We start from the raw sequence: 13,425 nt of genomic DNA on the forward strand, positions 1-13,425 counted from the left end.
TTTAAATACCTTTAGAATATTACGTGAGAAAAAAAAAAAAGCTGCTTTGCCCTTTAAAAGACCTACGCAACAAAATTTGAAGGATGTTTCTTTGTTAAGTGGTTCTTGAGTTATTGATCCTGAAAAAGAAGAAGAAAGAAGGAAGAAGAAGAAAGAAGTTGTAGTAGAAATACCCAGGTCAAGTACAAACTGACGGTAACACAAAACAACTTCGCACACATTGAGAATTAAAACAAAAATCTGAATTAATAACCCCAAGTGAGCAAGACGAAAAGTGATAACAACATGGAAAAACTCCCTTGAAGTTGGCGGAAAAAACCTTGGGAGGATCCATGGTCCTCTGGTCAAAGTAATTATAAACAATATAGCCTTAATTTAAAACTGCATGTATAAGCAGCTTTTAAGTTTTTTAGGTGGTGGAGCGAGTGGTGGATTTTTAATAATGGAATGTGCTTAAATAGTCCCATCAATTATCCAAGAACAACTCCACGGGGATAACACATGCAAGGTGGAGTGAAGGTATGTAGCGGATGCTGGGAATGGAGGGCAGTTCAATACAATACAGTGCATTGTTTTGAAATTACTGTAATTAATGATAGTGTACATGATTAACAATACATTTTCTTGCTTTCTTAAAGAGAGTATTCAACCTAAGATATAATGCATTGCTTACAAAATTTGCACAACTTTCTCACTTACCTCTTTGACACTCTGTAATGTGCTGTTGTCAGTACTCCTGTTTTTGGATCTCGCACAGTGGCCCTGGCAAGCTAGACAGATAAAGCCATAAGAGTTAGAAGTCTTTTCCCTCAACTCTTGTTTACATTTCTTTGATGTAGAAATTTATACAAGCAGTAAACATAAATACATTTGTAAATATTTGCTGTATATTGCAGGTTCAAGTGAGGGATGCTGTGCTAGATAGGTATCATCATCATCATCATGGCAACAGGGCAAGCAAAGAAACTCAGTCAATCTAAGTAGTACTAGCACTATGTTGGCTGCATATTTTTTTATTGGTGAATTATTCTCAGGTCCAGCAGTGACACTAAGGTTTTTATCTGCTCTGTGGGGGTCCTGGCCATTAAAGAACAGAGTGAAGAGAAAAAACAATGTATAAATATAGCCGCAAGCAGCAATTGCAGGGGGCCATGCAAGACACGGCATTATTTGGCACCATGGGTTTCACTGCAACTCTTTTTGCTTTAACTAAATTCATTTTTTTTTCTGATTTGGACACACTCTTGAAATTTTCAACATCTGACATTTTGCATTGAAAATACTTCAACTCAGCACATCAACTAGCTGCTGGATTTAAACCCAAGACCATTCAGTTACAAAGCAAACTGCTATGAAGCAGCATTACATGCATACTTGGTGTTTCACTGTATTTATTACACTATTAAAAATTTGAGTCAATATATACTCTTGCATGAATAAATTAATCATTTCAGAGTAGCAATTTTTGAAATAATTCCGTCAAAATGTATTCATTCTATGTTCAATTTGTGAAATAACCTTAAATAAAGAAATGTTTGACATTCAAGTTTAGCCACTTACACATCTGTGAGATTCGAACCTAGACAGTCTAGTTCCAAGGTCAATCACTAACAGGTTGCTCCACTTGTGGAATGTGCTTGGACACTTTTTCATTGCACTCTTTTAATGTTGGGATGAACAAGGAGTCGTGCATTAAACACACCAAACTAAACAGCCACAGGATTCAAACCCCTGACTATCTGCATTCAAAGTAAATCACTGAAAGATTGCACTACAGCCTTCCTCAATCATTCATTACACTGTTTGAAACTGAGTATCAGTAAGGAATCAAGCACAAATTCAGTCATTGTTTAAGATTTTGCAATTCCTATAAACATTCGATGTCTTTTCATTCAAACACCTTCCTGTAACATTCTCTACATATAACACTCCCACAGCAACCAGATTTTTCAATCACTGCAGCCCAGCTCAGGATTCAAACCCTGAACCTATGGGTCAGGAGGCAGTTGCTCTCATGTTAAGCAACAAGTGACTTCTGCAGAGCCCCATTTTGAGCATCTTGAAAGGGTGGAGTAATATGAAAACAAGCTAAATTGTATTGTTTGGTCTGGGCAAACTTTTATATGCAGGGAAAAAAAGGATTTCATTCAGCATTTTAGTTTTGTGGTATTATTAGCAAGAATAAAACACCCTATCAGAACATTGCAGCATGGAAGGTTCTCACAGCATTCATAAAAGCATTTTTCTGTCACAGCAATCCAGCACGGTATTCGAATCCCAAACCTATGGGTCAAGAAAGCAGCTGCTTGCATGTTATGCCACCAGGGAACTGTGAATACCTAGTCTCATCTTGAGCCTCTTTAAATGGTGGAGTTATATGTAATCAAGCACCATTGTTGCAAGCATTTCAAATACTTTGAATTATTATCATTATAAAAAATTATACATAATGGGCCAAAATGTTGCTCTATAGTGCAACCATCAGGCTGATTGGGGTCATTTAATTTGCCTGAGTAGTGGGAGAAGAGTAGTACTAGTTTCATGTCTCTAGACCTTATGGTTTGGTCTGTGCAAAACTTTGCTCATGGAAGGAAAAAATATATACTAAAAAAAAAAATCTATACTATTTCAGTTTTGGGGTATTATTAGCAACAATAAAACACTGTACTGGAAGATTGACTAACATTTGTGTACACAGTTCTAACACCATACACAAAAACATTTTTCTGTCACCGTGGCCCAGCTCAGGATTTGAATCCTGAACCTGTGGGTCAAGGAGGCAGTTGCTTGCATGTTATACCACAAGGGACCTGAGAATGCCCAACACATCTTGAGCCTCTTTAAATGGTGGAGTAATATGGAATCAAGCATCATTTTTGCAAGCATTTCAAATACTTTGAATTATTATCATTATAACAAAATGTTTATGAAAATTTATTTAACATTTTGTTTCAGGTTGACATTGGGGAAATGGGTTTTATATTTCATCATAAATTGAACATCAAAAATAAAGTTATTATATCCCCTCCCTGGATCACCATGTTAATGTGGTGGAGGGCTTTGCATGCCTGCGTGAGCCTAGGAGCTATGTTGTTGGGGGCAATAGACCCTGGTAGGGTCTCCCAAGGCAAACTGGTCCTAGGTGATGGGCCAGAAAAAGAGTAATCCATAAAGACCAAGATGAAGAGATTAAAAACAGGGACACAGCTTCCCTCGCCTGGAGTAGGGTTACAGGGGCCTGGGGAGGGGCTCCTTGGCGAATGCCTGGTGGCTGGACTTTCACTCATGGGGTCTGGCCGGGCTCAGCCAGAAGGAGCAACATGGGTCCACCACCTGTGGGAGAGGTAGTAATCCGGGTCTGGTGCATTGTGGATCGGGTGGCGGCCGAGGTCAGGGGCCCTGGTGTTCTGATCCTCGGTTACTGAAACTGGCTCTTGGAACATGCAATGTATCCTCTCTGGTGGGAAAAGAGCCTGAGCTGGCGCACGAGGTTGAGAGGTACCGGCTAGATATAGTTGGGCTCACCTGGACACACAGTATGGGCTCTGGAACCAATAGCCTTGAGCTGGATGCTCTTTCACTTTGGAGTTGCCCAGGATGAGAGGTGTAAGGCAGGAGTGGGCTTACTCATAGCCCCCCGGCTTAGCGCCTGTACATTGGGATTTACCCCAGTGGACTAGAGGGTAGTTCCCCAAACTGAAGGCGCAGGGAAAAGGGCTCTGGCGGTTGTTTGTACTTATGCACTGAACAGCAGTTCAGAATACCAGGCCTTCTTGGGGACCCTAGAGGGGGTGCTGGAGAGTACTCATTCTGGGGACTCCATTGTTCTGCTGGGGGACTTCAACGCTCACGTAGGTAATGACAGTGAGACTTGGAGGGGCGTGATTGGGAGGAACGGCCCCGCTGATCTGAACCCGAGTCGTGTTCAATTATTGGATTTCTGTGCCCATCACAGTTTGTCCATTATGAACACCATGTTTGAGCATAAGTGTCACCACAAGTACACCTGGCATCAGGATACCCTACACCGCATTTCGATTATCGACTTTATATGTTCTGGACACTCGGGTGAAGAGAGGCGCTGAGCTTTCGACTTATCACCACCTGGTGGTGAGTTGGATCAGATGGCGGGGAAGGACGCTGGACAGGCCTGGCAGGCCTAAACGTGTGCTGAGGGTTTGCTGGGAACCTTTGGCAGAGGAACCTGTCAGAAAGTTCTTCAACTCCCACATCCAGCAGAGCTACGACTGCATCCCGGGAGAGGCCGGTGACATTGAGTCCGAATGGGCCATGTTCCGGACCTCCATTGTTGAGGCGGCTGAACGGAGCTGTGGCTGCAAGGTTGTCGGTGCCTGTTGGGGTGGCAATCCAAAGGCTGTCAAGCTGAAGAAAGAGTCCTATCGAGCCTGGTTGGCTTGGGGGACTCCGGAGGCAGCTGACAGGTACCGAAGAGCAGCTCGCGCCTTCAGCTGTCACTGAGGCAAAAACTCGGGTGTGGGAGGAGTTTGGTGAGTACATGGAAAACGGCTTTCGGTCTGCTCTGAGAAGTTTCTGCCAAACCATCAGGCGACTCAGGAGGGGAAAACGGTTTTCCACCAACCCTGTATATGGTGGGGGTGGGAAGCTGTAGACCTCGACTGGGGATGCCATTAGGCGGTGGAAGGAATATTTCGAGGATCTTCTTAATTCCACCAGCATGTCTTCCACAGAGGAAGTAGAGTTTGGAGACCCTGGGGAGGGCTCGTCTATCACTGGGTCTGAGGTGGCCGAGGTGGGAGTAAAACTCCTTAGCAGTAGGGCCCCGGGCGTGGATGAAGTTCGCCCCAGGTTCCTCAAGACAAGGATGTTGTGGGGTTGTCCTGGCTGACACGTCTTTGCAACATCGCGTGGACATCGGGGGCAGTGCCTCTGAACTGGCAGACTGGGGTGTTGAGTCCCCTTTTTAAGAAGGAGGATCGGAGGGTGTGTTCCAACTATAGGGGGATCACACTCCTCAGTCTCCCGGTAAGGTCTATGCAGGGGTACTGGAGAAGAGAGTCCGACTGATAGTTGAACCTCGGATCCAGGAGGAACAATGTGGATTCCGCCCCGGTCGTGGAACACAGGACCATCTCTTTACCCTCGCAATCCTGGAAGGTGTTTGGGAGTTTGCTCAACCAGTCTACATGTGTTTTGTGGATCTGGAGAAGGCATTCGACCATGTCCCACTGGATATTCTGTGGAGGTGCTCTGGGAGTACGGGGTACTGGGCTTTTTGCTACAAGCCATCCAGTCCCTGTATAAACAAAGCAGGAGTCTGGTCCATATGGCTGGGAGTAAGACAGACTGGTTTCCAATCAGAGTTGGACTCCATCAGGGCTGCCCGTTGTCATCGGTTCTGTTCATAATTTTTTATGGACAGAATTTCTCGGAGTAGCCAAGTGGCGGAAGGTGTCTGGTTTGGTGGTCTCAGGATTCCATGTCTGCTTTTTGCGGATGATGTGGTCTTGTTGGCTTCATCGAGCCAGGACCTCCAGCTCTTGCTGGGCCAGTTTGCAGCCGAGTGTGAAGCGGTAGGGATGAGGATCAGCACCTCCAAATCCGAGTCCATAGTACTCAGTCGGAAAAGGATAAAGTGCTCTCTCCAGGTTGGAAGTCAGATCCTGCCTCAAGTGGAGGAGTTTAAATACCTCGGGGTCTTGTTCACAAGTGAGAGAAAGATGGAGTGGGAGATTGACAGGTGGATTGGTGCAGCGGCAGCAGTAATGCGGGTTCTGTATCGGTCCGTTGTGGTGAAGAGAGAGCTGAGCAGAAGAGCAAAGCTCTCAATTTACCGTTCAAACTACATCCCAACTCTCACCTATGGTCACGAGCTTTGGGTAGTGACTGAAAGAACGAGATTGCGGGTACAAGCGGCCGAAATGAGTTTTCTCCACAGGGTATCTGGACTCTCCCTTAGAGACAGGGTTAGGAGCTCGGACATCCGGGAGAGACTCGGAGTGGAGCCGCTGCTCCTCTATGTTGAGAAGAGCCAGTTGAGGTGGTTCGGGCATCTGGTCCGGATGCCTCCTGCACGCCTTCCTGGTGAAGTGTTCCGGGTATGTCCAATGGGGAGAAGGCCCCGGTGCAGACCAAGAACACGCTAGAGAGACTACATGTCTCGACTGGCCTGGGAATGCCTTGGTATACTATATAGTATACTGAGACGCTGGTGCTGTCGTCCCGCCGCTTCTCGCGATCACTCAGGTTTGTTGACGGTGGAGCGGAGGGATGCCAGTGTTTCAGGATGCTCCCGTGTCTGTGTGTCCTTCTGGTTCTCTCCTTTTAGTTAATGCTGTCATAGTCAGATCTGCCGGAGTCATTAGCCACACTCTGGAAATTTTCATATTTTCTACTTTACAAACACAAAACAGTTCAAAACTAATTCCATCCCCTTCCATCTTTCCGAGTAAACGACTGCCCACCTGTCTGTCTGGACACTGATGGATGACTGTCGAGATCCTCCTCCACGCTTCAGACCAGCTGCCCACGCTCCAGCAACCACCAAGTGCCTTGAAGCTGTCCCTACACTGAAGTTCTCATGGACCACTAACTATCATCACCAGTAGATTGACCAGAGGAGGATGGGTCACCCCTTGTGAGCCTTGGTTCCTCCCAAGGTTTCTTCCTCAGCTGGGGGAGTTTTTCCTTGCCACTGTCGCCCCTGGCTTGCTCACTTGAGGGTTTTACATTTGTCTTTACATTTCATGTCAAATCTTGTCTTACTGGAATTCTGTGAAGCTGCTTTGTGACAACATCAGTTGTGAAAAGCGCTATATAAATAAATTTGATTTGATTTGATATACCCCCGGAGGAGCTGGAAGCAGTGACTGAGGAGAGGGAGGTCTGGGTTTCTCTACTTGGATTGCTTCCCCCGTGACCCGGATCAGCAGTGGAAATTTGATGGATAGATGGATGGAAATAAAGTTATAGAAGCACACCCAGCACCACACTGATTTAGTGTTGTACTCCAGCCAGAAGATGCAAAAATCTCAACATTTGTTTCATAATTATTTACTTTGAGACACCACAGATTATTTTAATACCAGGTTTGAACATATGTGGTGAAAGCCCAGTGACTAGTTCGAAATGGGCATTTTTCAAACTTTCATGAGCTGAACAAAAACTATCCACTTTTATAATGGACATGTATATTCAAAATTGCCAGGCTGGGTGCACTGTATAAAATGATATAAAACATTTGTGCACAAGGTAAAGACATAAGTTGTTATCCTTGGTTTTTATGAATATATATATATATATATTATACAGGGGTTGGACAATGAAACTGAAACGCCTGGTTTTAGACCACAATAATTTATTAATATGGTGTAGGGCCTCCTTTTGCGGCCAATACAGCGTCCATTCGTCTTGGGAATGACATACAAGTCCTGCACAGTGGTCAGTGGGATTTTAAGCCATTCTTCTTGCAGGATAGTGGCCAGGTCACTACGTGATGCTGGTGGAGGAAAACGTTTCCTGACTTGCTCCTCCAAAACACCCCAAAGTGGCTCAATAATATTTAGATCTGGTGACTGTGCAAGCCATGGGAGATGTTCAACTTCACTTTCATGTTCATCAAACCAATCTTTCACCAGTCTTGCTGTGTGTATTGGTGCATTGTCATCCTGATACACAGCATCGCCTTCAGGATACAATGTTTGAATCATTGGATGCACATGGTCCTCCAGAATGGTTCGGTAGTCCTTGGCAGTGACGCACCCATCTAGCACAAGTATTGGGCCAAGGGGAATGCCATGATATGGCAGCCCAAATCATCACTGATCCACTCCCATGCTTCACTCTGGGCATGCAACAGTCTGGGTGGTACTCTTCTTTGGGGCTTCTCCACACTGTAACTCTCCCGGATGTGGGGAAAACAGTAAAGCTTATTTTGATTTCAGAAAGTTGGCAACCCTACACCCACAAGGTGTAATGGTGTAATGAATTTCCTGAGAGTGTCATTTCAAGACAAAAATAAAGAAAAAACATTCATTGATTGCCTGTTACAATCTTCAATATTCGAAACTGAAAAGCTAGTTGAAATAGCATTATGCCAGCAGAGGAAACATGAATATTGACGAATATTAAATAGTAAGCCTGCTGAAAATGCCAGTTAAAATATTCATGCATTAAACACTGCAGTATTTAGGGCAGACTGAACTGATGTTTTTGTTTTTTCCTGATGTTATGTATATTTTACAAATACCTGTATATAATCAGTTAAATGTTGTTCACAACTCAATATTGTTTTTCTACCTGTAGATGGATATTTATTTATTTTTTATTTTTTTAAAGGCAGAAGCTATTTGTCACTTTGCTTAATCTGTACCTCATAATAGAAATTTGCTGCTATGAGGCAATTACCTCAGATCCCCGGTCTCTAGTGACGACCATGGGACTGTGTTTTGAAAATGTTGCTCTCTTTTTGTCATGCAATTTTAGGATGCACAAAAGGAACAGACAGGGGAAGATAGACTCCTTTTTCAAGCAAACACAAGTAAGTGGAGTTGAAATTTGTAACCACAGGCTTGCAATATGTAACCCCTAAAGTGTGTATCTGCTTTGTGCCTTTTGCGCAACAAAAATTTGTTTAAGGCTGTGCATAATTTGAGGTTTATATAATATATATATATATATATATATATATATATATATATATATATATATACATACAGTTGTGTTCAAAATAATAGCAGTCCAATATGACTAACCAGATAATCAATGTTTTTGGTATAAATTATATTATCACATGACAAACAATGTAATAGTTGGTGCAGTAGATTCTTAGAAAGCCAACAGACTAAGCATACATGATATGCATGCTCTTGAGTCTGTGGATGTGCATAATTAATTGAAAGGGGTGTGTTCAAAATAATAGCAGTGTGGAGTTCAATTAGTGAGGTCAATCATTCTGTGAGGAAACAGGTGTCCCTTATTAAAGTGTGAAGCCAGCACATGCTCTACACGCATTTGTCCTTGAAAGCTTGAGAAAAATTGGGCCGATCGAGACATTGTTCAGTAGAACAGCGTGCTTTGATTAAAAAGTTGATTGGAAAGGGTAAAACTTATAAAGAAGTGCAGACAATAATAGGCTGTTCAGCCAAAATTATCTCCAATGCTTTAAAATGGAGAGGAAAACTAGAGAGACGAGGAAGAAAATGGAAGACTACCATTCGAATGGATCGAAGAATAGCCAGAATGGCAAAGGCTCAGCCAATGAACAGCTCCAGGTTGATCAAAGACAGTCTCAAGTTACCTGTGAGTACTGTGACAGTTAGAAGACACTAAATAAAGAAGACACTGAAGCTAATCTATTAGCAGGTCCCCACAAAGTCCCACTGTTAAAAAAAAGACATGTACTGAAGCGGATACAATTTGCCAAAGAACACATCAACTGGCCTAAAGAGAAATGGAGAAACATATTGTGGACTGATGAAAGTAAAATTGTTCTTTTTAGGTCCAAGGGCCACAGACAGTTCGTCAGACGACCCCCAAACTCTGAATTCAAGCCACAATACACTCTGAAGAAGTGAAGCATGGTGGTGCAAGCATCATGATATGGGCATGTTCCCTCTTACTATGGTGCAGGGCCTATTTACCGCATACCAGGGATCATGGACCAGTTTGCATATATCAGAATACTTGAACAGGTCATATTGCCTTACTCTGAAGAGGAAATGCCCTTGAAACGGGTGTTTTAACAAGACAACGACCCTAAACACACTAGTAAACAAGCTAAATCTTTGTTCCAGTCCAACAAAATTGAGGTTATGGAGTGGCCAGACCAATCCCCGGACCTTAATCTGATAGAAAACTTGTGGGGTGACATCAAAGATGCAGTTATTGAGGCAAAACCAAGAAATGCAAGTGAAAGCATCCTGGGCTGGAATACCAGTTGACAGGTGCCAGAAGTTGGTTGACTCTATGTAACACACTGTGGTTATTCAACTAAATATTAGGTTAGTGATTCACAGGAATGCTAAATCCTAAAAAAGAGTACAAATTTCGAGTTAGTAAAGACAAATGCAGATACTGCTATTTTTTGAACAGCCCAGTGTTCATTTTTGGTATTTTCTGTAAAGTAGTTAAAAATTATATACATTTCTCTTCATGTTTTGATTTGGAGAACAGTATGCAATGTTCCCAATGCATGGAAATAAAAACTACTATTAAGATTTTGTGCTTAACTAATGTTTTTAAACACACTGCTATTATTTTGAACACAACTGTATATATTATTGATTATTATTATTAATTATTATTTTCCCTAAAATATTTCGGTTCGGATTTCCTTGTCATTTTTAAATCACTAAAGCCTGGCATTTTAACAGGGGTTTGTACTTTGTACTATTTGTACTATTTACATGCACTGTGTACATATATTAGCCACAATCATTAGCCAACCTCACTAAAGCGCTTATGGATAAATGCAATCCAGTTCTCACAACAAAACTAACCATATTCTTGGATGCATTCTCTTTAGAATGTACAGGCTCTTACTATAGCAAGAGGGGAAAATTCTCTATTATATTTCTTAAATTCAGTAGATATGGGATGTTTACCAAAGTGTTGAGACAAATAGGGTATACTCTCATTAGGGCATATTTTAGACCTTCAGCTATTCTTATGAACTTATGAATTGCAGACTCACCCTGGGTTTAGCCAGTTCCTTAATTTTGGTGATTTCTTCATCAGAGAGTGCCTCCAAATAGCGGACAATGTGCGGATTGTCCCACTCATCCTCTTCTTTCATAGGCTTGAGCAGAAGACGAGGATTCCTGTTGCCATCCCGGTAACGGCAAAACAGCCGGCTACGTCTCTGTGGAGTCTGTAGGACAATGACTTTATGTTTTTAAAAACATCTGCACTCAATTCTAGTTTTACAGAAAAGATGAGTCGTGAAATGCTTGTTTTGGAATCTTTAGATTTTTGTTCCCCCAACCAATTAATATTTATTTTTTTAAAGTTGATCTGTGTACCAGTATGCTTCAAATGAAAACAAACTTTCAAAGCAAAACAGCATCTTTTTGCCAAAAGTTGTAGTTTGAATCTGAGTGCTTGTGTAACATATGGAGTCAACATATGGAGGAAGGCAGAGAGTCGTGTCTGAAATCAATGCTTGTATTAATGCTAACTGATTTCTGCTCCAATGACTTTAGGTTGTAATTATTTTGTTGAGCACTGTAGGTGTATTGGTGTCCTGTTAACCTGTTGAAATATTTCTGCTTTTAAACCATGTCTCTAATGGGACTCAGTTACAAATATCTTGATTTAAAACACTGCTTTCTAAAGCCTTGACTTGTGAGAGGATAAGGCATTGTGGTTGCTGCCCTCAGTTTCAGAAACAGCCAGAGTAACACAAAATATTTTCAAACTAAAAACTAAAATTAGTCTCATGTTTGTCTCAGTGTTGTTCTCTTTGGGTGATTAGAAAAATGATCTGATCCATGACTTAAAAAAAAAATGAAGGAATGAAAAACTTTTGTGATCTGTTACAAGAGTACAAAATGGTACAAGAGCCTAATGCACCATAGGAACACAAAAAAGTTATGTAAATGTTATCACGTTTATAACATTATTATTATTGTTTGAAAATCCACAGTTCATGAAACAAAAATGTTATTTCATTATTGTTTGTGTCATTATTTTTAAAAATAATTTATGCCAATAAAATTTTCTGTCAAACAAAATGTATTCCCCTTATTTAGGATGCAGAAAAGGAGGCCACGTCTCTGGGGGTGGAGGGGGTGATGAGCTCTCACCCCTCGCTGCAGTCGTATGCTTAGCTGGACCTAAGTATGCTTTTAGGTCCTTTACACCTTTATATGCTACACAAAACATGGGAATTTCTTTTTTAATTCATCCGAAATCTTACATTTACATATCGGCATAGCTGCTCGAGATGAGGGTAGGTACCTGAGCTTTGCCTGATGTAAACAAGAACTACTGACATGCAGACTGACCAATTAAATGTTTACAGAGAAAGTTATCGACCAATAATGGTAGCTCTACAGTCAGACCGTGCAATCTGAAGATTTTAGGCTACTTCACCACTCCCCCTTCCCACTCAAGCGAACCAATCAGAGTAGGGGAGGGCGGGACTTGTTTGTGAACAAAACACTTCTCGAAATTCTATGTAAGCTCTAGAAAAACAAAATCCCAGACATTTGTGAAATTCCGCCTGGACATTTTTTAAGTCTAAAAAAGAGGACATGTCCGGGTAAAAGAGGACGTCTGGTCACCCTACCTTATTAGGCAGTGTTTTCTACTGTATAGCAGCTGCACGGTCTGTCATCATCTTTCCCCATATATTTAATAGTTTTCAAAATCAGTGGTTACCAATAATTTAACACCAGTTTAATGTGCTGAATGAAAAGACAGCATACCTAGGAAATATTATGTTCTCACGTATGTGCTCATTATGGAACATAAGGCTTAGTCAACATAAAAAAATTATGTCCTCACTGGGTGTATATAAAATAAGAAACAATATTGAAGTTGTAGGCAGAGCTTATGGCAATGGAAAACTGATCTCTGACAAAAAGAAATAATATACACTGAATAATAAAGTTGACTTGAATCTGGGTTATTGAATATGTTTAGTTACATTTCTCCACAGTGATGAAATTACTGATGTGAGTAGAGAATTTAAACTTTTGACTGTGAATACTTTTGGCAATATAATTATTGATGAGGAGCCCAAAATTGATAGGTATATATCTTCTGTGATCAAAAGCAGCTTTTTTTCACTTGAGATAAATCCGCAAGAGAGTCATTCATATCACCAACTGGCCTTGAAAAGGTTATTCATGCATTTATTTAATCTTAGCTGGATTACTGTAACTCACTGTTGCCCGGAGCCAGCTACTCTTCATTAGCACACTCATAGTTGGTACAAAACGCTGCAGCTTGACTTCTCACTGGTGTGGAGAATGTGGTTTAATTTTCTTAAAAAAGATTTTACTTTTGGGAATCAGCTTAATCAGCTGATTTTTAGCCTGGTCATTATCAGTGACCTCTCTTTACACTCAGTCATTGTTTTCACTCCCTTCCCACAGAATCAGAATCTAGATAATGCTTTGGTGCCTCAAAATCTAGTTAAGGGAGTCATAAAACTACTCTTCAGGCCCTGTTTATGACCCAAGGTCTCCAGAGTGGGGAAGAAAAGAATTTTGGGTGATGGCAGGAACACAGAAAATGATCACCATTTTATTCCCTATTTCCTCTGCATATTAAAGACTTTACTTAATTCTTACGGATGAATTGTTTCAATCTCTGTTTTACAAGTTTCAATGTTGTAAATTTAATTCCAGTTGGACAATCAAAAAAGGAATTATAATTATGTGTTTAAAATTAACTTTAATCATGAATCACCAACATTTTCACATAGCAGCTATCTGTTAT

The 13,425-nt window shown here is 41.4% G+C and overlaps 1 protein-coding gene across 7 annotated transcripts in view; it reads right to left on the reverse strand.

Annotated features, from left to right (window-relative positions):
• The window catches only part of LOC136668150 (prolyl 4-hydroxylase subunit alpha-2-like), a 79,977-nt gene that overhangs the window by 40,976 nt on the left and 25,576 nt on the right, over positions 1–13,425 (reverse strand). For all 7 annotated transcript variants that reach the window (XM_066645475.1, XM_066645473.1, XM_066645474.1 and 4 more), the window contains exons 8-9: positions 10,673–10,849; positions 700–770 (exon numbers count right to left, since the gene is read on the reverse strand). In XM_066645475.1, the coding sequence (XP_066501572.1) occupies positions 700–770; positions 10,673–10,849 (248 nt within the window). The remainder of the gene's footprint in view (positions 1–699; positions 771–10,672; positions 10,850–13,425) is intronic.

Source organism: Hoplias malabaricus, chromosome 15, assembly GCF_029633855.1.
Source record: "Hoplias malabaricus isolate fHopMal1 chromosome 15, fHopMal1.hap1, whole genome shotgun sequence".
NCBI classification, from domain to species: domain Eukaryota; kingdom Metazoa; phylum Chordata; class Actinopteri; order Characiformes; family Erythrinidae; genus Hoplias; species Hoplias malabaricus.